Source organism: Pteronotus mesoamericanus, unplaced genomic scaffold (assembly GCF_021234165.1).
Source record: "Pteronotus mesoamericanus isolate MK-2021 breed Mesoamerican mustached bat unplaced genomic scaffold, CSHL_Meso_final contig_84, whole genome shotgun sequence".
Classification (NCBI taxonomy): Eukaryota; Metazoa; Chordata; class Mammalia; order Chiroptera; family Mormoopidae; genus Pteronotus; species Pteronotus mesoamericanus.
The window spans coordinates 2,172,446-2,197,679 of record NW_026555267.1 but is presented as its reverse complement, the minus strand read 5'-3'; the positions used below and the strand labels follow the sequence as shown (position 1 = coordinate 2,197,679).

The 25,234-nt window shown below is 36.9% G+C and overlaps 1 protein-coding gene across 5 annotated transcripts; it reads right to left on the bottom strand.

Moving 5' to 3' along the window:
• Positions 1-601: 601 nt before the first annotated feature.
• On the bottom strand, positions 602-24,577 carry LUC7L3 (LUC7 like 3 pre-mRNA splicing factor). 5 transcript variants are annotated; one of them, XM_054585406.1, is made up of 12 exons: positions 24,326-24,577; positions 14,173-14,239; positions 11,177-11,216; positions 10,487-10,631; positions 10,046-10,120; positions 8,913-9,017; positions 7,572-7,733; positions 6,913-7,196; positions 6,108-6,268; positions 2,608-2,748; positions 2,403-2,502; positions 602-1,942 (listed from the first exon to the last, which is right to left on the bottom strand). In XM_054585406.1, exons 1-12 carry the CDS (start codon positions 24,422-24,424, stop codon positions 1,918-1,920), a joined length of 1,404 nt encoding a protein of 467 aa, XP_054441381.1. In that variant the 5' UTR covers positions 24,425-24,577; the 3' UTR covers positions 602-1,917. The 5 variants fall into 5 exon arrangements, with proteins under 5 accessions (XP_054441381.1, XP_054441380.1, XP_054441382.1 ...); XM_054585405.1 differs by having other exon boundaries at positions 602-2,502; XM_054585407.1 differs by lacking the exon at positions 2,403-2,502 and having other exon boundaries at positions 602-1,040; positions 2,555-2,748; positions 24,326-24,575.
• Between the last annotated feature and the right edge of the window lie 657 nt (positions 24,578-25,234).

The following is a 25,234-nucleotide window of genomic DNA, read 5'->3' as shown; positions in this document are numbered from 1 at the left end:
TAATACTTTTATACAGTCTTTGACAAAGGGGCTATCAACAGAAACTTCCTACAAAATTTGCCACATGTTACAAAAGTGGGGGGAATCATCTGCTCAACCATCAGTTTATTTTTTAAAAATCATTTTTGTATGTATTACACATCCTATAGAATTACATTTGTAACCTGACAAGATCAGGTTAAAAGAAATCTTGATACAGGATTTAAAAAGACCAAAAATGAGTTAAAAGTTCTTGAATGCTCTTCTACATCACTGTATCACAGGTAGAGGATGACAGTGTTCATCAGAAGGATATTTTGAATTTTTACTAAAGATAGCTCTCAGGGATGTAAAAATATATTCAGGTTCACTGTACATCTTTGCTATTTAAAAGCAAAATTCAAATTTTTTCATAACTACCTCAAATTGAAGCACCATTATTAAAAACATTTAAACTGGAAAGTCTATAAAAATTAGTCTTAAACAGAACCAGATAAAGCTGTACACCAACATCTCTGTAACAGTGTACCTCTTATATTTAAAACAAGGGACTAGTTCAGAGTCAATACCTTTATTAGAAAAAGATTAATACTAAAACTTTTCAATGACAGAGACAATCAAATTTGTAACAGAAAGTCAGAGATACTTTATTTTCACTTCTAAATCCAAAGGCTAGGTATAGCAGTTGTAAAAATGGAATCCCACTTAGTCTGATTCACACAAATACTAACGTTTAATCCCATTTTCAAAGTCCAAGAATGAAAACTTGCAATTAAACACTGAGCAAGCCACATGTTTAGGTAATATTTCTTAAAAAGTCTTAAAGAAAAAAATATGATACATGACCTAAGTTTTCAGTGGCATATATACGATATTAACACATGTTCTGAAATCTGGTAGGTCACATCAGTCCTGAATTAATTTTTAATAAAAAAACAAACAAACAAACAACTAACTGAGCTTTTTTCTATGCCACTATAGTTTTCTTTCACCTCATTTTAATGTCGATCTTCACTTTATGCCGTTTTCAGTTTTCTTCCAAAAATCTTCCAACAGTAGTCCTATAATGCAAAATTTGGGGAAAAATGATAATCAGACAACATGTAAAAGGCAAACGTTTATGGCTAAGTGTTGGCCCAGTCACTAGCTGCTAATAACATATGTACATGGAATGCCTTTTGTATTCTTTTTCATCATCAAGGCATCAATGCGGCCTTAAAGCCATGTGCCTGTGCATGCCTGCCTATGCGGGAATGTGCACACAGGCACCACATTACACTGCTGCCCTAGAAAGAGAACGCCATCGACAAATCGACTAGTTGGTACTTCCTTTCATTAGGAATGTTCTATCCCACGCCACTAGCCCAAAGAATGAACAGTTTACAGGTTTTAAGAACTCTTATAAAACCTGACTTTTAACAGTTCTTTAAAAACCCAAATTCATTCTATAAGGTCCATCTGTTCTTTGTATTTCACAGATGGAAGATGTCTATTCTTGCTATTCACTGCTGCTTTAAATGTATCAGCCAGTGACTATTCCTTGTATACCTATGGCTGACTGAAAAATTCTCCTACACAGTAGGAAATATTAAACACATACCTCTTAAAGACTTGAGAATTGCATTGAATGTAACAAGGCGAATAATATGAAGTGTTTATTGTATTTAAAATTCTTTAAAGAAATCTAATTCTGGGCACCACTGCATCCCTACATACAGTTGAAAAAAAATTCCATTCTGTTAATACTTGATTTATAAATTTTCACGCAATACACAAAAAACCCCTCTGTGCTTCTTGTAAAGAACAAAAAAGATACACAACAGTTAAGCGTAAAGATCACAGGCAATAGCATTCAAACATGGATGTGGGTAGAGAAAGGAGTACCTGGCATGAGTACCTGCTTAGTTTGACTGAATCCTTGATTTTTAATTTGGCTTTTCATGGGCCGCTCACAACACCAACGCTGTGTGAGGTATGGTAGTCAGCTGCAATAATTCATAAACCCTACACTTCCATCAATCCAATGCTACTGGCTCTCGAGTTACAGAACAAACTGCATTAGAATGCAAGGCAATAAAGCAAAAAACTAGAAACATCCTTGACAAAGAAATAACTAGCAGTTTAATTAAAACAAAGTAGTCCAACATGTGCCTCAGAAATATTTAAGTTTTTAAAGCATATGTCTCTGCCAATGTACCAACACAAGATGGACTTAATACCAAAAAGAAAAAAAACAGTTCAACCTTTTTATTTAAAAAAAAAAAAAAAAAAAAGAAATGACAGCAAAATCCCTAAAAAAAAAAAAAAAAAGGATAATTAACTTTTCAATGGCGACTATATTACAAATGTGGGCAATAATTTCCAAAGAGGCACACTAATGGGGCACGAGTCTGCTACAAAATAGCTGAGACAAAACAATGTACCTCAAAATGTTTTGCAGGACTACACTGTCTTTTCCTTCAGAAGATGTATGTCTTCTTACTCGGCTTAGTTCCATCTTCATCTGTGCATACTTACGCTGCACTGTCAAACAGTAACAAAAAGCCCTAATCAAAGTGAGAAACAATACACTTACCTCTGTCTGATCTGAGGTCTTATCAGATCAGTTTTAATTGGACTGAGTGTCACCTTCAGATTTAATGTCTTCACTGGTCCCATTGACCTCATTCTTAGTCTCACTTTCCTTTGATTCAGTGTTTGTGTCTTCACTCTGTTTTTCTCGACTACTGGACTTCACACTACTTTTTTTATCATCAGATCCCTTCTTTTCTGCCATAAAAGAAGACATTGATCGTGGATTTTAAAGTAAAATACAATACATGCACAATACTTTGAAAAGTGAAACAATAGAGAGATAGAGAGACAATCATTTCCCACAGACTGCAAGTAACACAGTTTGGTTAATCTATTAAAGAGGTAAAAATCTGTAATTATGGACGAGCAGGGAATCAGAGAAAGCAAAAGGTAAAATAGTGGGCAAATTCTCTCAAACTAATAAGAAACTAAAGTATACGCAACTCCAAATCACTGCAGAATCTAAAATTTAAGTAAATTTTATTTGGGGTTAAAAAAACCATCAAAAAGCAATGGGAAAGGTATAAAAGACAGTACCCAGAAGCTGTGTTCACATGGAGTAAATTCATTAAGTCAAAAAGGCAAAAATAGTTACTGTAAAAGGTGGGGAAAAAGCCGACCATTTAATAGGCATGTCTCTACACTATCTATTTAAATGTACAAGATTACTTATGTATCTATATATTTGAATGTCCAAGAGAGACCAGCCCAATGAAAGAAAGTGGACCTTGAATCCCAATCCAAGTACTGAACTTTTATGCTTTGCTAAGTAATATACAGGCCATTTTAGAGTTGTTTTTTCCAAAAGGAGAAATTAAGTTCAACTCGGCTGCAAATAAAGGATGAAAAAAGTGAATCTTGATGTTTTTCTCTTACTGTTTTCTTTGGAATGGTGAAGCCTCAGACTAGAGGTAAAAAGTGGTACACAGAACAAGTATATTCTAGCCTTTTCAGTTCCAAGTATTGCTTAACAAAATATTTCTACAGAAAATGTTAAAACAAACCACATACTTTTTGGAAAAATTACTTTTTCTCCTTACATCTAAGTTAAGAATAGCTGGTCTAGCAGAGTAGTTCATAAGACAGACATTTTAAGAGAGGCAGAATCCTCTACAGAATCTGGACAAAGGTGTTAAGACGTAACATTAATAACCGGCAGAGGGTTGGTAATGAAAACAAAATATTGTATGGGGGCACTCATCCAGAGAATGTAAGAATTGAAGATCTTATGTGAAGGAGCTTATTCAGTCCATAACACTTGCAAAATGCACAAAACCATGTCCAAGTAGCTGACTGCAGGACTTGCTTCATGTCTGTCTGTCCATTTATGAGAACTGTGCCAGTACAGTGTGCTCTAACTGACCTTGTGGGAAAGTCCTCCCTTTGTGCCTTATGGGCTTCTCCGGTGCACAGGTAGCTTCAATGAGGAAGAGTCGTCTTGTTGCCCCGTAGAGGACTAGTAGTCAGTCCAATAATCTTATCTTCTGCCCTATGTAAATATGGTAGATCTTAATAGTCCTAAGGACATCCACAAGTGTGGTGGATTTTAGGGCTATGGATTAAAAAAGCAAACTCTCTTGACAAAGAGAGCACCTTAAATTGGCTGGTGGTAAGAAAAGTAGGTTTGTGTGAGAAATCACTTTTCATTTGCAGAGTTAGATAAAAGTGCTTCCATCACAGCACCTGGAGTAGTGAACTCCCTCTTACTCATCTGCCGTTATCAAATGTTTGCTACTGCTCATACATGGCCTTAAAGTCCGGGCCTTCAGTCATTTATATACCAGGGAGTGCCTGAATGGCTACATGGCCTTTTCAAAAGCCAAGAAATGGTAACATCACTTCTAAAAGAGGTCCCAAACTGTAAGATAAATCTGTAACAGTATACCCAACCTTTCGAGGTGGACCTGATGCAGAGTTTTCTCCGAATCAAGTCTTCTCTTCTTCCTCCTTAACAGGAAAATCCCTGTTTGTCCATTAACTAAACACGCTGCATCTTATTTTACTTAAGTGTTACTACATTCCATGATTCATTATTACAATTAGAATTATAGCTAAGCAGTTCAAAGTATCTTTTTTGCTCTATCCAGAAATCACACAAACACATCTGTTTTTAGTTAGGCCAGTGGCATTTAAAGCTCAGCTCTGTACCAGGTAGCTATGAAAGCTAACCAACTTTTGTCCCTGAAAACCAATTTAACTATTTTAAGTAACATGAATGATGATATACCAAACAGCTTTAGTTCTCTAAGGGTGATTACTTTGCTCTCTGACATCAATTTCTGGCTCCTAAGCGTTGACTCCTCTCCCCAAAAATACATTATGCAGAAAAATACTTGCAAAACTGTTGGGTGAAATGGGGGATATCTGTAATAGTGTCAACAATAAAAAATTTAAAACTAATGAAAAATCAGTTAATCCTTTGTAGCCCTTTGAATTAATGTAGAAGTAATTTCTAAACTTAAATGGCAAATGCAAAAGCTCATGAGAGTAAGTTTTAAAAAAACTGTTTCCTACTTAACATTTGCTCCATGTTGTAGAGAAATTTTTTAAAAGAAAGTGCACTTAAGGAAAAAATAAGAGAAGACAAAAAAAAATGTTTGTGCTGCTAGTTCTCTTACTCAATCTAGCAAAAACCTGAGCCTGTGACCCCAAACCACCCCCCCAAATCACCACAGGATAATTCCATAAAAGAAAATAATAAATGAGGATCACATAAAAGTCCAGTACAATAAACCCAAACAGTAGCACACATTACGTTGGTGATCAAACATGGACACAGACAGGCAGAACAGGATGGAAGAAGCAGAGCCAAGGAAATTAGAATTAGGTCCTTTCTCTCATTCCTAAAATTCATGCAAAGCAGAACAGCCCAGTTAATACAAAATGAAAGATGCTCAAAGAATCTGAAGGAAATGCAGACAGAGGACCCTGATGAGTAAAAGAATTATCTTTCAATACAGGCCAAGTTAAAGGATGGGAATATCCTTGTGAAAACATGCCAAAGACAAAATAAGGAAGTCCATTAATAGTGCACAATAAACCAGCTACTGGAATGCCACAGAAAACCCAAGGAAAAAGGCAGAGGGGAAACAGCATGAGATTTCAATAGAAAACATGGTGGAGACACGTGTAAAATATTCAACTTTCATGAACTTAATTACTGAGTTAAATGAATGTTATACACAAGGAACAATGCAACAATGTACATTTACTCTGCAAAACATACTACAGAACACTACAGCAGATTTTTTTAAAACCAAGTCAATATATTCTACAGCCTAAAAATCCTGAAAAGTAATGCAATACTTGGAAGAATCCAGATGATAAAACGTCAGGCTATAATTGAACGGTGTGTTCTATGAAAATACCAGGTCAACTGTCACTCTCACAAACCAGAGCAGGAGAAGAGAATGCCTGTCTCCTGCCGAACTGTGTTCACTGTTAAGTGAACAGGAGTATAACTTGAAATGAAACTCTGCCTATGTCCAAAGAAAAGTGAGGAGACAACTGTGTGAAACAGTCTCTTAATAAATAAAAGTCTCACATAAACTAACCTTTTTCCTTGGATTTTCTATCTTGTTCTCTGTCCCGACTTTTGCTCCTGTGCTTGTATGACTTTCGATCCCGGCTTTTTGATCTTCTTCGATCCCGACTACGAGATCTATGCTTTCTTTCTGATCTATCATGGCTTCTGCTTCTTCGGCGATCTCTACTTCTTAATAATTTAAAATAAAAGGAAAGCAATTTCAGCTGTTATTACATTAAGAAAAAAATCGTAGAGAATTATATACCACTGAATAAATAACAAGGTTAAACTAAATTTACCCTTAAAAGGCAAATGAACACAATCTACTACTAAAACACATTTGCATTAGAAATTTTAAGAAATGAAAATCTTTCTAATTTTGATATAGTTATAACGCTCTTTTGGAACCCTCTTTTTGAATCACAATTCTAAACTGTAAAATTAATCTCATGTTTTTGTGTTTTTAAAGAATTAGTTACTTGATGGTTTAGTTCTTAATCACGCTTGATGTTGTTCAAAGCAAAAGTAGGTAATCTTATCTAAAATAACTTATGATTTAAATGTCTTCTTAGGACCAATGAGAAGCACTTAAAATACCATTTTGGACGACACTCACTCCCTAGTAAGACTGCATCAAACCTTGCCAGACTGGTGGAAAACAGCAAAGAATTTGCCTTGAAAATGGACTAGTTCACTGATTCAACTTTCATAACCCACACCAGTGCCTGATGATTCTTAAGACCATCCCAAACAACAAAGAATAACACTAGTACTAACTCTTGTTTACTGCACACTCACTGTGTACCATGCACGGTCTCACATGTTGTACGTACCTGCTTCGCCTTCTTTCTCTACTTCGCGATCTTTTGTGGTCCCGAGACCTGCTGCATCTTCGGTCAGAAGTTCGGCTTGAGTGCCGACTTCGTGAGCGACTTCTCTTTCTTCTCTCCCTGTCACGAGCCCTCTCCTTTTCTCTTTCTTCCTCCTCTCTTCGTCTTTTCCTTTCTCTTTCTTCCCTTTCTCTCTCCCGCTCTTTTTCTCTTTCTTCTCGTTCTTGCTTTTCCTTTTTTAAACGCTCATCACGATCAGGTTCTTCAGTTCTTTTTCTTAATTTTTCCTGAGGAACAATCAAGTTCAATTGTTATCCAGCTATAACCTTTAAAGACAATGTCAAACAATGGTTACCTAACGTGAAATATTTGTAGACCAACTTATGAAATCTTATGCCCTAAAAAAGAAACACCAACACCACATATGTATACAAGATACCACTACTTAACTAACTGCTCAGGAATATTCCCAAATTCCTAGCACTAAAAAATGAAGAAAAAGTGCTTTGCTAATCTGACTTGCAAAATTTTATAGGGATTATCATCGCTTCAAAGAATGCAAACCAGCAAAATATCAACAAGAGGTTTTTATCTATGTAATTGATTTTTAGCCATAATATAGTATTAGCTATGACTAAAAGAAATGTTTAAAAGAGACTTACTTTTAATTCTTCTACAGTAGCTTTAATTTTGGCATAGCCCATGTGCTGTTTTCCCATTAAATGGTCATCTACCCGGGACTGGGCATCTCCTACTATCAAAAAAGCTCCACATACTTCACACACTTCCATTTGTTTTTCTTGGGCAGCAAAACTTTCAATTGTCTAAAATGATAAATCAGTTATAAGAATGTCTGAGGAAGAGAAAAAAAAAAACAAATCCCAAAAGAGTACTTAACATTTAGAACAGATTTGTAATTTTGTGAACTGCTTCCCTCCATTCCCCTCCCAGCCACAGTATCGAGCAGCAAGTGGTTAACTTTAGAGAGGGGAAGGAAAACAGCAGTAATCAACTTTTCATCGCATCCAGGAGAACCGAGTCCCCATCACTCAGCCGTAACCACTCAATTACCTGCAACACTTTGAAAAAGTTAAACTTTCAGAAAGCTACCTATTTCAGTCTAAGTTCACTTCTTGCTTAGGTTTAACAGGCTAAAAGTATCACCTCCAAATTAATGTTTTCAAAATCATTAAGGAACTAATTAAGCATAATCTGAACATATCCTATTCAGTTGGAAAACATAGACCAATTATATTCTACCATCAATATCCATACATATTCTCTAATTAAAAGTTTTCAAAAAGTAGAAGACATTTTAAGAGTATACTAATACTGAAGATTAGTATGTACTGAGTAACTTCTTTTAACAAGAAATAAAAATGATAGTTTCAGTTTGCCCACATCTTCACAAATACTTGGTATAGTCAGTCTTTTAATTTTAGCTATTTTGATAAGTGCACAAACAAGAGGTCCAAATGAATATTCATGATATAAGGCACCAGTTGGTAAGCCAGCTGCTAGAGGCCTGCTTCTGTAAATAAAGTTTTATTGGATACAAAGTCACACCCATTCATTTAGGTATTAAAGCTGCTTTCATAATATAAAGGCAGAGCTAAGTAGCTGCATCAGGACAGTGTGGCTTGCAAATCTGAAATATTTACTATGCATCCCTTTAAGATAAAAGTTTGGCCCTGGCTGGTGTGGCTCAGTGGATTGAATGCCAGCCTGCGAACCTGAAAGTCACTGGTTTTCCCCCTGGGATCAGGGTGCATGCCTGGGTTGCAGGCCAGGTCCCCAGTAGGGGGCACTAGAGAAGCACCCACATTGATGTTTCCCTCTTTCTCCCTCCCCCTCTGAAATCTTAAAAAAAAAAAAAAGGTTGCTGACTCGATTCAAGACATTATAAAACTGTTTACAGAAGTTCTCAAATAGGAATAAGTCCTAGTAATGCACAGCAAAGACAGCAAACAGCCTAGATGAAATAAAATGAGGTTGCTACTCACCGATGTTGTGGACCTAAGCAATTCTCTCTCTTCTTTTAACTGTTCAACTAATTTCATCATTCCCTGGGCTTCTTCTACTTTTCCTTCAGATCCTAATTCTTCAATCTAGGAGAGATTTTTAAAAAAAGAAAAATGAATAAAAGCATTCAAGACTCCTTTTCAACCAAACTATCCAAGTATCTACCCCCCCATGCTTCATTAGCATGGTTATTTTGGGTCTTTTTGTTTGGTTTTGTTCACTGAAGCCTCTTTGTGTTTAATTTACCTTTTTGATTTTTTATAATTAAGAAAGTGTATTTGACATGCAATAAGCTGCTTATTTTAAGATGCACAATGCTGACAAGTTCTGACACCCATAAAACTAATACCTTCATCTAAATATTAAAAACATCCATCCCCCCAAAGTTTCCTCATGCCTCTGTAGTACCTTCTCCCCAAGCAACCACTGATCTACTTATTTTCACTATAGATTATTTTGCATTTTCTAAAATTTTATATAAGTGGAACTATGCACTCTTGGGGGATGGAGCTAACCTGGCTTCTTTCACTCTGCCTAATTATCTTAAAATCCATCCATAGTTACATGTAGTTAATTTCTTTGTATCATTGAATAATATCCCATTGCAAGGATACACCACAATTTGTTTACCCATTCATCTGTTGATACATTTGATTTGTTTCCAGTATATTTTAGGTTTTTTGCCTATTATTAATAAAGCTGCTATATATACTTATACAATTCTTTGTGTAAACAAGTTTACATTTTTCTTGGGTAAATATCTAGGAGTGGAATGGCTCATGGTATATATTTTAACTTCTTAAGAAACACATAAACTCTTCTCCAAAGTGGCTGCACTATTTTTTACATCCCACCAACAGTGTATGATAGTTCCAGTTTGCCCATATCTTCACTAATGCTTGGTATGATCAGTCTTCTTAATTTTAGCTATTCTGGACAGGTGTACAAGTATCTCCTTGTAATTTTAATTTCTATTTCCCAAATTACCTATATTTATATTTCCCATATTACATATACTGAGCACCTTTACATATATTTATTTGCCATCTTTGTATCTTCTTTGGTTAAATGTTTATTCCAAGTATTTTCTGACACTAATGCACACAGTTATTACCTGCTGCAGGAGTACATCAATTTTATCTGTTAGAACCTGAATTTTTTCTTCATTTTTGCCTGTTGGGCCGGCTGCCTATTGAAAACAATAAAAAGTATTATCAAAAAGTAAAAAACAAAAATATTTAAACTCTCACAGACCACACATAGTATTTGTATTTAATAATTAAAATGTTAAATCACAAGGATAGTAACTCAGTTATCTTCAACTTCTGTTAGTTGATGCATATCATCAGTTACTGATATTTAAGGGAAAAATCTTAAGATCAGCAAAATCAGTATTACATTTACAAATAAAGACTGAAAAAAAATTGCCATTTAAAGTTTTCTGTCATTCTGAAAGAACACATAATGAATGAACTTAAACCTAAGTTTCAATACTAGACAGGTCTCCAGAGAACAAGGACACTTTACAAAGACTGTAAATTAATTTCATACTCACCCCAGAGGACTGCTGGTTTTGAGATAATGCCAAACGAGCATGGCCTCGTCTAATCCTGCGTTCCACTTCTGCAAGTAAGCTCTGCAAGTATCTCAGAAAATCTCTCTCATAGCCAACTTTCATGAAACGAGAACTCTTCTCATACCTGATAAAAAAGGAAAATAAACAAGCATTACACTTTTTCTAAATCTTTACCCCATTATAATGTACATATTCTATCTTAACTAATCTCATGGACAGTTACATTTAGACGAAAGGGTAAACTAGATGTTTAAGAAGTGAATTTCTAGCTGTCCCTTCTAGTATAGGGAAGGTAGTATTTAGCATTATGTTTGGTAAAGAGTATAGATTTTACAATCAGGGAAATGTAGGCACTTTCACACCAGCTTTAACACTATATTGGACCTGGGATCCTGGACAAGTCTCATTATAAAATCGAGGCTGTGAAAAAAGCAACTATGATATAACACCATTGAAGTTACTATATATTACTTTTTACCACCCTAGCTAATGAACTTCTATCAGGCATTCATTTTACACTAATTCCAATTACTTCTTCAATCCTTGTCCCCTTTAAACCAAATAATGACTGAGAGGAAAAGGGCAGGGGGTAGGGAGAATGACAAAAACAAAAACCAGACAGACCGACAAAACAAAACAAAACAAAACCACCCCCAAAACACAACTTACTGTTTTCGTAGATTTTCATCATGAATTTTTTCACATGGACCTGAAGGAAAAAAATGTGAAATATGAATGTACATAAAGTATCAGTGACCTTAACAACTTTTCAACTTTTTCTCTTGCCAAAACAAGGAAATTCTTTTAAAAAAATAAGGAAAATAAGATGCATTTTATCATTTGACTAGGTTGTAGATACCTAAACTGTGCCCTCTGTATCATGAAACACCATGCCCAAATAAGCACATGGAAATTAGTCTTCTAGATCAGTCTAATAGAGAGCAGCTGTATGTTGAGAAGGAGTAGGAGGAAAGAAAATTGTTCGTACTGCCACCCAAGAAAAAACCTCTGATGAGGGCAGACCACTGGTCAGAACCACCAATGATACTGTACTAATTTTGAATATCTGCACATGAAGTCAAGCAATATAAGACTAGCACCCTAGTCTCATCCCTTTCCACCTCTAAAAGGCTACCAACTATAACCCTTTTAGCTACTCTTCTGGATATTTGTAAGTTCTCTGTATTTATAAATTCTATGCTTATTTTGCTTTCTCTTGGTTTAAATTGGGCATCGAAATTTTAGGTTAAATAAATATTCAGTGTTTATATTTTGACTACACAAGTACTATTAACTGGCGAGCTAAACATACGGTACATTATTATGACACTCTGAATACACTTCATACTTTGTAGGAATTTTTCATTTATTAGTTTTCTATTTACTTCCAAATTCTTTGCAAACACCTTAACTCAGCTATATAAACTACCTGGCTACTAACTTCTCTCAAGATTCAAAACACATGAGAAAATCAGCTTCATTTTCTTCCATGAGCTTTCTGACATCTTCAATCTGGGCTGCTTATTTCCTAAGCTCACTAACAGTTGTCATCCTGAGAAATTCCTTTTCTGGTCTGTATTGAAAATAGTTTACTGGATCTCTTGTTTTTCTCCTTCTTGGTTTATGCCCACGTGTTGGTGGAGTTTCCAGCAAAAAGGTTCATGGGAGGTAAATATGTTGAGACCTTGAATGTCTGAAAAATCTCTTTTCACACCCACGTTTTCACATCTGGCTATACAGCCAACCCAGGTAAAACATTTTCCACTCAGAATCATCAGGGTGTTTCTCCAAAGTCTTCAAGCTTCCAGTGTTTACTGGCAAATCTGGGGCCATTCTGAATCAGTCCTGCATGCTCCGCCCCCACCCTTGGTGTTCTGAAATTTCACAATGGTGCATCATGGTATCTTTTTCCACTCACTGTGCTGAGTACTTGAAGAGTACATTCAATACAGAAACTAACATTCTTCAGTACCGCAAATTAAAATTTTTTCTCCCTTCTGTTTTCTCTATCTAGACTTATTCAGCTATCAGGAGTGCGGAGCTGATATTTTAATCTTTTCTGACCGGTTGCCCAACACTCCAGCAAATTTCCTTGATTTTATTCTCCAATCTTTTCACTGATTTCATTTCAGATTTCTCCAGTTCTAATTTCAAGAGCTCTTTTCAGTTTTTCAAAAGTTCCATTTTTATATAGCATCCTATTCTTCCTGATATCTTCTCTTATTTCTCTGATACTACATTTAGTTAAAACTTTTCTTCTGCTTATCTCATTACCTCTAACTCCACTAAATTCTGTTTCACTGTTGGTTTTGATTAATCTTTCATGCTGAAGATTTTCTTCAAATGTCTGACTGGTGTCCTTGGCTGGCAAAACACTTCCAGAATCTGACTGGAAGTTGATATGCACAGGCAGGGTCTGTCAACTACTATGAGCTTTACTATTGAAAAATGAGGCAGCAAGACTTTCTTTTAGAAGACTCCCCAAGGGTCAGTACCTGTAGATCACTTCTCTGGAACTGTTCACTTTCTCTAAAGAATCCTCTTCTCTTCTGCCTGGGGAAAAACATCTGGCTGTATCCTTCTAGGAACAGGGCAGAGGAGGGAATGGGAAAACCCCACTATTAAGAATATAGACTCAATTAATCTCTTACAGTCTCATTTTTACTCTTTACTGCCCTGTGCAGTATCTGGAATCCCAATATCTAGACTCCTCCAGCCCTAACGCCCTAATGAATTCCTAATGCTCTAGGGCAAGCATTGTGCTTAATGAATTAAATTCTATTTTATGATTTAAAATAATACTAGTTATGTACCACTAGTTACGTATGGAGGACAGTCAATTACTTTTTTACATTTTGTGGTTCGGTTGACCTAGTCCTCTTTAGTCTAATTTCTCTAGAAAGTAACCCTCTAGTCTCCTGGGGTATAGGGGTGAGACAGGCAGAAAACCCATATGCAGAGGTTTTAAGACTCTGATCACCTAAACTAGTGGTCCTCAACAGAGAGGAATTATGTCCCATCGCCCCCCAGCCCCGGGACATTTGGCAATGCCTGGGGACATTTCTGTCACAATGGGGCAGGAGAGAGTATTACTGGCATTTAGTGGATAGAGGGATGCTGCTAAGCGTCCTACAAACACTGGACAGATCCCTAAAACAAGAAAATTACCCAGCTCATAATGTCAAATGTCAAGGTTAAAGAAACCCTTAACTAATCTCTTTTTTTGCCCCATGACTCAACTCCGCTTTCTATGGTACCTGATGCCTCCAAATCTTGAGCCTGTCCAGGGTTCTGCTGATTAAACACTCGCTTCTGTTTAGTATCCCATTTTGTAGGTTTTTAGGGTAGAGATTGCTCTGCTGAGTCTCCTGCTACTTTTCCATCCACTTGTCATCTTCCAAAAATTTGTTGACATCTCTAATGTTATCTCTTCCATTTACACCTTTTTTTGTTTTTAAATTTCCATTTTAGTGGAGGGGATTTGGGAGGGAATATAAATGGACATGTATTGTATATTTAACTAAACTGTATTTATTAATACATCCAAAATTCTAAGCCAGGAAAGAAATTAGTCAACAAATGTTTAAGAGAAAGCATTTCAGAATTATACAGTACCAGTTTTTTAAAGTCATAAATTCGATAAGTTACACATGAAATTCACTTACCAAGATCTGAACGAGTGTTTGTGAACAATTCCGCAGGGCAAAAACCACAGAGATAATATTTACAAACCTAGTAAAGAAAAACAAAGGTACTTAAATTTTTTAAATTGTTCAGTTTCAAAACTATATTGGAAAAGGTGCCAAATAACTATTTTCTCATTTCTGGATCTTCATTTTTCAACCAAGTAAGTGTAAGAACAATTTCATTTGTTAGGTCACCTGGTGACTTCTGGACTCCCGCATTTCAGTAAAAGTTGTGTTAAGACTGATGAAGAGTTACCAGCTTTTACAATCACGATCCACCCCCTCAACTGCAACAGCAAATATGGGAAGAAAAATAAGGAGTGTTTATTTTTTATTAAAAACAAAAACAAAAAACAACTAGCACTGTTCTTATTGTTCTAACATTGTAGAAGACCAGAACTGTCGTACAGATTAGGATTTGGGAACCACTGTTTAAACTACAAATAACACTCATTTAAAGCAATCTGGTTCCGTATTTTCACTTGAGAGATCTTGTAACCTGCCCTAAAATGTATTGGTCCTTTTCATATATACCAGCACTTTACTGAGTGACTTTTTTTACAAAAAATCCTTACCCAAGGACATTTTTTCATTGCTTTTAGAGAGAGGGAGTGAGTAAGGGAAAGATGCAAGAGGGAAGCGCTAATTGGGTGCCTCCCTTAGATGTCTGAATCAGGGGACCGAACCCGCAACTTAGGTGTGTACCCTGACCAGGGAATCAAACCCACAATTTTCCCATTTTTGGTAAAGATGATCCAACCAAGCCACACCAGCCAGGGCTACTGAGTGACTTTAAAGATTTCCTTATTTATTTTTTAGAGAGAGGGGATGGGGAGAGGGGGAACAAAAGGGAGAGGAACATCGACTGGTTGCCTCTCACACACTCCCAAGTGGGTTCTTGGCATGCAACCCAGGCACGTGCCCTGACCTGGAATCGAGTCGCAGGTGGGACCTCAACCTACTGAGCCACACCAACCAGGGTGCTACCGAGTGACTCTTGATGGACTCCTATGGTATGGGAAATTAACATGAAACCAACTTTTAATTCTCTCCCATTGGTACTTTTGTAACTCCTTCAGCTGTATTGTAATACTGTCCTATATTTAATTCTCTAACTCTAAAAACTAAAACCTGGTAAGCAAAATTCAAAAGTAACTCCCTTCATAAAATAACTCCATTGTTACTGGATGAATGATCAGTGTACAACCATGACATACAAAAAAAAGAGGTATATTAAATTTAAGATTGAATGAGAGTTTTTTCTAGACATTTAGAAATAGACGCTAAACATGAAATGTTGCTTTCTGTCTCAAAGGTCAATTGTTTTCTACTTGTTTGAAGCACTGTGGAATCTTTAAGCTGTGTCCAGAAAAACCAAGGTCATAAAGAACAATTAAAGATTCAAAAATCATGTCTAAACATTGAATGATTTAGTTTTATAGGAATATTATCCTGTTACATATAGCCATAAGATATAACTTTGTACCATTTTCTTCAAAAGTTCTAATACTTGATTTTAAAATATATATACTTACTGATTTGAGAGACAGAGAGAGAGAGAGCGAGAGATCCTGCAACCCCAGTATGTGCCCTGACACAGAATCGAACCACGACCTTTCACAAGTGCACAAGATCATATTCCAATCAACTCAGCTACACCTGCCACGGCAATATTTGATTTTAAAGACTACTCTTTGAAACTTAACATTGTTCTTACAAATAAACTATTAAAAAGGCTTTATATTCTTGAATAGTTAATGGTCTTTCAAATTACTTCCAAACTTCCAAAGTTCACATGAAATGTTTCAAAATGCTATATACTTTTCTAATTACTAAAAGGTGATTCATTAAACTTAGCACCCACTTTAAGTGTATCACAACAAAATACCAATGTCAATACTCAAATTTTAAAAAATATTTAAGATCTTTTATTTGGTTAACAGAGACCAAAAATATGCTGTGTATCTTTCAAACTATTAACCTGGTTCCATGGGCTCAAAAATTATTTAACAAAGTTCCCACAACTGTGAAGTAGTGGTAATAGTTTAGTAATAGTTATTGTCAACATTTACTGTTATTTATGACTACAAATTGTATGGTTACATAATAATTTAAAAATTAAGTTTACTGCACAGCTCTCACAGGTATGAAACTTCACTATCACTGTGCATTTTAATTTGACTTTATACATTTAATTTCTACTTCAATGTTTACAAAATTATATTCTGGGATTTGAGAGTAGATTCTATCTAAAGACCGATTTTACTGTTTTCAACAGATTTATACTGTCATCATACATAAAGGATAAACAGAAAACTACTGCTCTTTCTTACATTTAAACTGGGGCAATCTTTATGATCCTCAAAAAGGCTCATTAAACAAAAAGAATAAATATCTCTACGGTCCTTCCCACCTCTAAAATATAACCAAATACAAGTATTTCTAAGAAGGAATCATATGATTTTTTTTGTAACAAAATATCAACATAATACTTATTGAAACTTAGTTTTAATAACATTTATCACCAAAATCAAACCGACCTGGACCTGAATTTGCGCTTTACCATATATCATGTGACTTAACTTTTCTGTAAAACTGGTAAACCATTACTACTAAAACTGATGATTAAAAAAACCCTCTGATTTTCCAGAGCTATTTAAAGTTTTATTGTAAAACCTGAGCCCTTATTCATATGAATGAGGTTTTCCAAAAAACAGTAGATTCCAAGTGGTCAAAATGCTGTGTGTAAATTACTGTCAGTTTTTCCAATAAAATACATGAACGAACACACTCTTAAATCTATTAAGTACTGCATGGCATTTAATTTAAAATGACATTTAAATTTTAAAAAGTGGAAAATGTGATTTCAACAATCATGTAACACTGTGTGCTATAAACAATGCTGGATATAAAACAAGACCCTTCCAGTGTACTAAAACGTACATACAAAAAACTAGAAACAGAGCAGGGAATTAATTTAGTCAAGAATGTCAGGTCATTATAGATGGTGAAGCTTTAACTGGTTCATGTTCAGAAGAGGAGAGCCTGCAAGATAAGACAGATAAGACTAGGTAGAGGAAATTGTGAAAAAACAAAGTATGAAATATGCAAGTGAAAATGGGTACTCTTGGAAAGGCAACATAGTGCAGTGTTTGAATCCTGGCCATCAATCACCCACTACGGCACTACAAACTAATTGTGCCTTGGTTTCCTCATTTTTAAAAAAGGAGACAACATATAATATTCACAGTGGGGTTGCGAAATTTAAACTATGTACATTTGTTAAGTTGCAAGAAACCAGTAAGTTAAGATTTTTAAAATACTACCCAACACTAAAAAAATGTTTTAAGACACAATGTAGACCAGCCTGTGGGCTAACCAGGCACTACATATAATTTAACCTAATCACCGTTTGAGACAAAAAAAGAGACGAAGCCACCTGACTTGCCGTGAAAGAATCTAGCTACTTACAGAATCTAAATTAGAACCCATTTTCTCAATGCAGTTCTGTGTACTATTTCCACTCCTACTCTCCTTAGGATACTTCTGAAATGTAATGGTACATCAAAATATGTGTTATTCTACCCAATAAACTCTAGCTACTTAGGCTGCTCGTTTTAACCCTCCACAGGGATTAAGGGTGTAACTAAAAATATTAACACACTCTTTTATTCAGCAAGACTTTACAATCAGACAAACAAGGGTGCTGGTGGGGGAGCAGAATTCTAACTGTGACTTATCCTCTTGATAAATGTAAGGCAACTCTGGTGACAGGAGAGGTCAATCTCAATAGCATACTTTCACTACCAGTTAACAGAATGCAGAAAAACAGCCAATCTTGGAAATCTGACTAGAAAAATTTAATTGCAAATTTTCTTCATACCAAACAATGTCAAATCAAAAATTAAAACATATCTGGCATTAGATACAGTGTTGGGAAAATGACATCCCAAACAGTAACACAGGGCTCTGGGACAATTCGGGAGCATCCACCAAAGCATAAAATATGCTTTGCACTTAACTTAGTCATTAACTTTCTAGGAACCCATCCTACAGGTGACTCAGCTGTATGTACCGGAATACTCACTGCAGCTTGGTTGAAAGTGCCAAAAGGATTAGACATCACCTACATATCCACCAGGAAACAAATAGTTAAATTATGGTAGATTTATATACCAACCAAAAGATTCCAGAGAACAATTCAAAGTTCTTAAATATATTAGTGTATCTATGACAACTTTCACTTACAGGTATAATATATGTGTCTGTAAATTATTAGCAAAGATCAGAAAACATACATACCAATTTTTAATTTTTTCCAGGGATTTGGCTATGAGGATGGGAGGCCAGGATTACTTTCACTGTTTACTTCTATGTTCAATTTTAATCTTTTATAGCATGCCAACATATTTACTTTAATAAATTTTAATGGTTCTAAACTCAGAAGAAAAACAAAAGAGTAAAAGCAATTCCAAATGTATTAATGAGAGAATGTTAGCTAAAACGTACACCTTCAAAAACACAGCCCTGTATTTTAGCATTTACTTCTTCAAGGCACTTATCATTTCTGATCATCAATTTAAACCTCTTCCAATCACAAAAGTACACTAAGAATATTTTTGTCTTCCCATACCTATTTGATTCCAACAGTAAGCAGCATACTTTTCCCTTGAGCTAATCAAATATTTTCAATGCAGTCTGCATTATTTTGCTAAACTGCTTTCCCCAAACCAGCTGAATGCCTAGTTGTTTCTCATCCCAATGGTCAGGCCAACTACGTATTATTTACAAAGCCCTCAAATCATTAAACCATTTATGAATGTCTTACAAACTCCTACAAATACAGGTTCCTAGCTAAAATCCTGTGGATAACTTACAGCTTCTTTTAGTAGTCTAATTTACTAATAACCTTGTTAAGTTATTGGTTTCACCAGATACCAAGTTCCATTTTATAATGTCACAAAAATAACTTATTATTCGATTTCTGTTTTTGATAAATCTACTCCCATTTTAAATTTATCACAGTGGGCCCTGGCGGGTGGCTCAGCTGGTTGAGCAGGGTCCCGTACACCAAAAGGCTGCAGGCTTGATCGCAGGGCTCCCAGTCGGGGAACAAACCTACGCTGCAGTTCTACCCCAGACTGGTGAGCTTAAGGGAGGCAACCAATTCGTGTTTCTCTCTCCTACCAGTATTTTTCTTTCTCCCCCTCTTTCTAAGATCAGTGAGGGTGCCCACAAAATTGAATGAAATAAAATAAACCAACTTATCATGATGGCAACAGTCAACCCAGTACTTTGATGATAGGGACTTAAACTGTCATATACATTTTTTACACTTAAAATCCGGGGATACCTGAAAATTTTACTAATGGGAAAAAAGAATACCTTTCACTCCGTAATCTTTAGTCACTTCCACCATCAATAGTTTACTTCAGCGATCTTCAACCAGTGTGCCACAAGTTTTAAAAACGTAACTTATACCTGACTATTTAGTTGGGGCACTGATGGATTTTCTCTTAGGTTGTCAAATAAAAACGACAACAGCCAACAGGCTGTCTGGTCAGATCAGCAAAAATGTATTTTTTGGGTGTGCCATGTGCCATATAACTTTAGCAATTAGTTTATGTGTGCCATGAGATGAAAGAAGTTGAAAAGTGCTGGTTTAACTGACTACAACAGGAGAGAAGCAAACATTTTTTAGCTAAAAGAGCTGAATTTTTTTAAAAAAGATAAAATACAAAAGAGATGAATTGTAATATAAGAATTTTTAACAAATCTTCAGTCCTCGCTAACCTACAGTTTCACGTTTCACCTATATCATGATCACACCTATTGTCATTCATTTCCATGCCTTTTATCACAGATACTTTTGCAGTCAAGGTTCAGTCTTTTTATTGCCTACACAAGCATTTGGTAAAATTTTAATCAATTTTCCATTGTCGCCAGATAGCAAAAATCTCCTGCTCGGAAGACTTCAATTGTTTCCCAATGTAACTGAATCCCAACCTTTAATAAGACTTAAAAAACCATTCAAAACCATGTTCCTGCACATCTATCCACATGCCCCCTCCTTCAATGGAAACAAACAAGTGCCCCAGCTATAACACTACAATTTATCAGGCCTATGATTTTTCTCCAGCCCCTAGTAACATCTGTCTTCTCTACCACTCCCTCCCTCAGGCTAATTCCTACTAATCCTTTAGGTCCCAGTGTTTAAGGGTCATTTTTAAGAGGTCTTTCCAAGTATACCAGTGTGGATAGGTTCACCTCTCATATGTCCTTTTCCCACTGTGGCACTTAATCACATTGTGTTATGAAAGTGCATTTGCTCTTTCATATCTGCCATCAGATTGGTGGCTCTCTCAGGCCAAGTGCCGTCATCTATTACTATGCTATATACTACTATAGTTTAAGATTGACATGTTTGTTGAATAAATGATTACAGGAATTTCTCCAACTGACAAGTAACAAATGATGAAAAAATTAAACATATTTCATAAAATAAAAACACTGTATTACTAACTTAAGCTACTTTCTTCCTTGTAAAGAAATCAAGTCTAATGATATAAGCACACACACACATTTCCCCTAAAGCAATTAAATATTAAGGAAGAACCTCAATATTTTCAGTGTGATAATAGTATTGTGGGTTTTGGGGGGTTGCTTTTTTTTTTTTTTTTTTTGGTCTTTGTGTTTTAGAAATACATGGTGATGTCTTTAAGGTCGAAATGATAGACTTCTTCAAAATAATGGAAGAGGAAGGGAATATAGAGAAAATAACACTGGCCATGTGTTGATAAGGCTGTCCTGGGTATAAGTACATGGGAAGTTCATTTATTCACCCTACTTCTTGTATACGTTTTGGGGAGAAAAAGTAAACAGCAGTTAAATACACATATTAACACAGACTACTGGCATTTCTGAGAAGCTCAACACTCACCATGTATTATAGAATAGGGCAGGAAATACCTACATTTCCAACAGAAAGAACATTTTGGTGACTGTGAATTAAAACTAGTAAAATACTTAAAAAGTTCACAAGTAAAAATGTGGATAGAAGCCTTAACTGGTTTTTTTCCTTTTCTAAATAACTTCCAGTGTTGATGACAATATTTGGCAATATTCTGAAGATTTTTAGAGAAGAACATTTAGTTCAGTGTTCCCTTCATAAATCATTAAACCTCCACTGAATACAGGGCACACGTGAATTTGATAAATGATGAAAGAAATCTCATTTTAGGTATTATTAGAATCAGAGTTAAGCCAATAGTTATATAACTTCACATTCGGGTTGAGATCTACAATGTAAAAACCTCAATCTGAACTACAAAGTTTCTGTTACCTATCTAAGATAGTAACAAGCTTCTAATGCCTTCTCTGGCAAACAGTGAAATTTTCTCCCATCCAAGTACTGACCAGGCCCAATCCTGCTTAGCTTCTGAGATCAGACGATATCGGCGCGTTCAGGACGGTATGGCTATAGACTGAAACTTTCTCACTGCACATTGACTGAAAGGTGCTCACACTAAGCAGTTAAAATCATACGCTTTCTCGCTACTGTGGTTGGTTAGGATTAACAAAGCAAAACAAACAGCTTAACGCAAACTACTAATAATCTCAAGGAGTAAAATATTAACAAAGGAGGCAAAAAAGGTGTGCCAATGAGTCCCTGGAACATTTGACTTCAGCTGAAAACCACTTTCTCAGACCCAGAGCAATCTGCAAAGCTGGAAACGCCTGGTGCTAACCTCAGAAAGGCACTTTCCAAGATTCAACTTTGCTAGTGGTTTCATATATACATCACTACAAATAAACAAAAGGCCAATAATTTGTATCACAAATACATCCTTCACTTAAAAAGGAACTTTCCAAGCGCTGCTCAAAACTAAAAACCCAGGACTAAGAGGTGGGTCAGTTAGCAGCAGAATGGTAAGAGGCCATTTTAAAATGTGCAGATTTCTGGGGCCTTCCTCCACACCTACAGAATTAGAATGGGGACAGGTGTGAGGTGCATAATCTGCATTTTAAAACTAATTCCACAAGTCAGATACCGACGTCTAGGAACTACCTTTAACACTAAGGTAAAGTTTCCATTTCAACTGTTAAACAAAAGAACCCCACCCCGCTGAAACTGCTTTTCCTAACCAGTGCAAGTCTTGCATACAGAAATTTCAGATACAACTGGAATACAAAAATATTTTGAAATATCAGCTCACAGTATATACTGGGGCTGTCCATTACTCCAAGATTTTGGCACTAACAGCCAACAGCATAATATGGAAACGACCCAGAAGCGATGCCAAGAACTTCCCGGGTTTTATCATACCCCTACAGTAATTTGGACTTATTTAGAAGAGGCCATGTGCTTTGTTCCTAGTCAGTGCCAACCCTTCCCCTGAAGTCCTGGATCTGAAATACCAGTAATTGACTTTTTCAAATCCCTGAATCTAGAATGAAGTGCAATCTGTCATTAAAGGCATAAAATATTTTGGTGACAAGCACTGGAAGTTTAAATCTGTGAGCAGCACTAAAACGGAAAGGAAAGCAGATTTATTACAGCTGAGATGACATAAAACCTAACTGCTATTCTGAGAGCCTCACTGCTAACGTTATAAACCCATAACATATAATGCAAGGTGGCAATAAATACCACCAGGAAAACAAAGTTTCTCCACAACACGTTAAAAAAAACCAAGGCGGCACAGGCATGGACTGCTCCAGTCGATGAGTCAATCAAAGGCTTTCTCTTTGATTCAAAATTGGTAAATGCCCTATTTGCACATCAACTAAATAGTGTTTTTTGGCAAGGCTTAGATGGAAAGATTACTAAGTTAAATGGTAAAAGAAAAAGTTACTTCATTGTGACAAAGAAATGCTTACAAAAAAAGATCAAGAAAAGCAACAAAATTACTGTCTCCTATTTAAACAAAGGGGGGGGCCCTGAAATATTAAAAACCTACAAACTTTTTAAAAGCTTCACCTATGTTGAGGTCAATGCCAAATAAGTGAATCTGACCCCACAAAATGAATTCTACCATAACTCTTCCTACTACTTTGGAATCAGGTAGCATCCCAATACTTTAAACAAACATTCGTCTTTTAAGGTTCCGAAAGGACTCGTGTAGGAAGGACTATCCTATTTCCCTGCATTGCAAAAGAGGTTTTACTCTGACCAAAACCTATGTTTAAAGAGTAAGCAACTAACTTTTAAAAAATGTGTATTTATTTAACTATTCCTCCACATTCTGATTAGCAACCGCCTTTAAATTACCATGTTGTTTGATTATAACCGCAAGGCAAGCAATGTTAAGATCTAAAGTAAACGTTACGCTGCCTGTTCAAAACACCTGAAATATATTATGGTATTTCCAGAGAACCAGTTGCATAGAATTGTAGAAAGTGAACAGGATCACAAAGATTTAGTTTCGCCACTTAACTCGCCAACAGATCTTGGGTAAGCCTCTCAACTGGGGTTATAATATTTACCCCTACTCACAGGGTTAAGAGGACCAAGTGAGTTTTATGTGAAAAAGCCCTGACAACCATCTACATGAAGGGCTTACTAGCACGTACTGCTATCAAACAGTATTTGTAAATCATGATGTATAAACTCTACCGAGTTATGAACTGTTTAAAAGATTTGTTTCCCCATGTAGGCGTCCACTCAGATACCGGACCACTGCTGAAATAATATACTGCCACGACTTTTACCACTAATCCTAGCCAGAAATTTCGGTCTGAATACGACGCTCAACCCAAATAACGGAAAAATTTGTCCTTTTCCCTACTTCATTATGAGGTGGAAACTCTGTAGCCTATGACATAATAAAACTCCTCTTCTTTTCCCGCGTTTCCCTGCCTCATTAAGGTTCTTTCCAAATCTGCCAAGGGGCCTCTACGCTTCCTCGATACTAAAACAACAAAAACAAATCATCCCTTTTTCCAGGATACGGCAGGCTCCTCCCTCCCGGGCCATGCTCCCGGGTCCCTCCGGCCACTAGGGTCAGACACTCCACACCGTCGCGATCCTGGCCCTGGCTCGGAATCGCGCCGCGGGCACGGCGGGCCCAAGCCCGCGCCGCTCCCCTCCCCCACGGCGCCCGGGCACAGGCCCAAGGCCCGCGGGACTTACGCTCTCGTGGTCCCACCGCACGTTGCTGCGCTTCTCATCCGGGGCCAGGTTTCGGTCCCGGCCCATTAACTCATCCAACAATTGCGCGGCCGAAATCATGGTGCTACTCTCGGGCGGTTACTCCCACCAGCCCTGGCACCCGCCGAAGAAAACACCAGCGACAGTGTCGCCAACCTCTTCGGCCGGCTCGCGGGCCGAAAAAACCTCCTCTAAAAAGGAGCCGATAAGACAAAATGGCCGCCGCGCGGGCGCTTTCCCAGCATGCAATGCACGCGCCTGCGCCCACGGGGCACGCCCAAGCCTGGGAGGCGAGGTAGGACCCACTTCCGCTTGCCCAGGGGTGGGGCCTGCTGGGCGACCGCGTCCGCCCCTGCCCAGTGGCACCGCCCCATTCCGCGCCTTGCGGAACCGGAGGCTAAGCAGCATGCTAACCTAGCCCACCTGCTTCCACAAGCTCGGGTCTTCTCCAGCTCTTTCACAAGGAGAAATAGGAGACTAGATCATGAAGCTTTGATACCGCTCCAAAATGGAGGGAAGAGAGGTGTATCCCTTTGTCCTCCGCAGCGCACTTCGTGCCATCTTCCAGTGGAGGAAACTCATTCCATATTCAGAACCCATTTTAAAAAAAATTTAGTTTAGAAAAGGAGAGAAACCCACTTGTTGTTCCGCTTATTGATGCATTCATTGGTTGATTCTTGCATGTCTCCTGACTGGGACCCAACCTGCAACCTTGGCGTAATAGGACAGGCTCCAATCAGTTGAGTTACAGGGCCAGGGCCAGACTCCGTTTTTCTAGGCTGCACTGGAGCCTCTTCTGCCTGGCATGGTGCTCCTACCCAGGTTCCCCTGATTCACTGGGTGGGAAATCAAGGATAATATACGGTGGTTTTTCTTTCTTTCTTTCTTTCT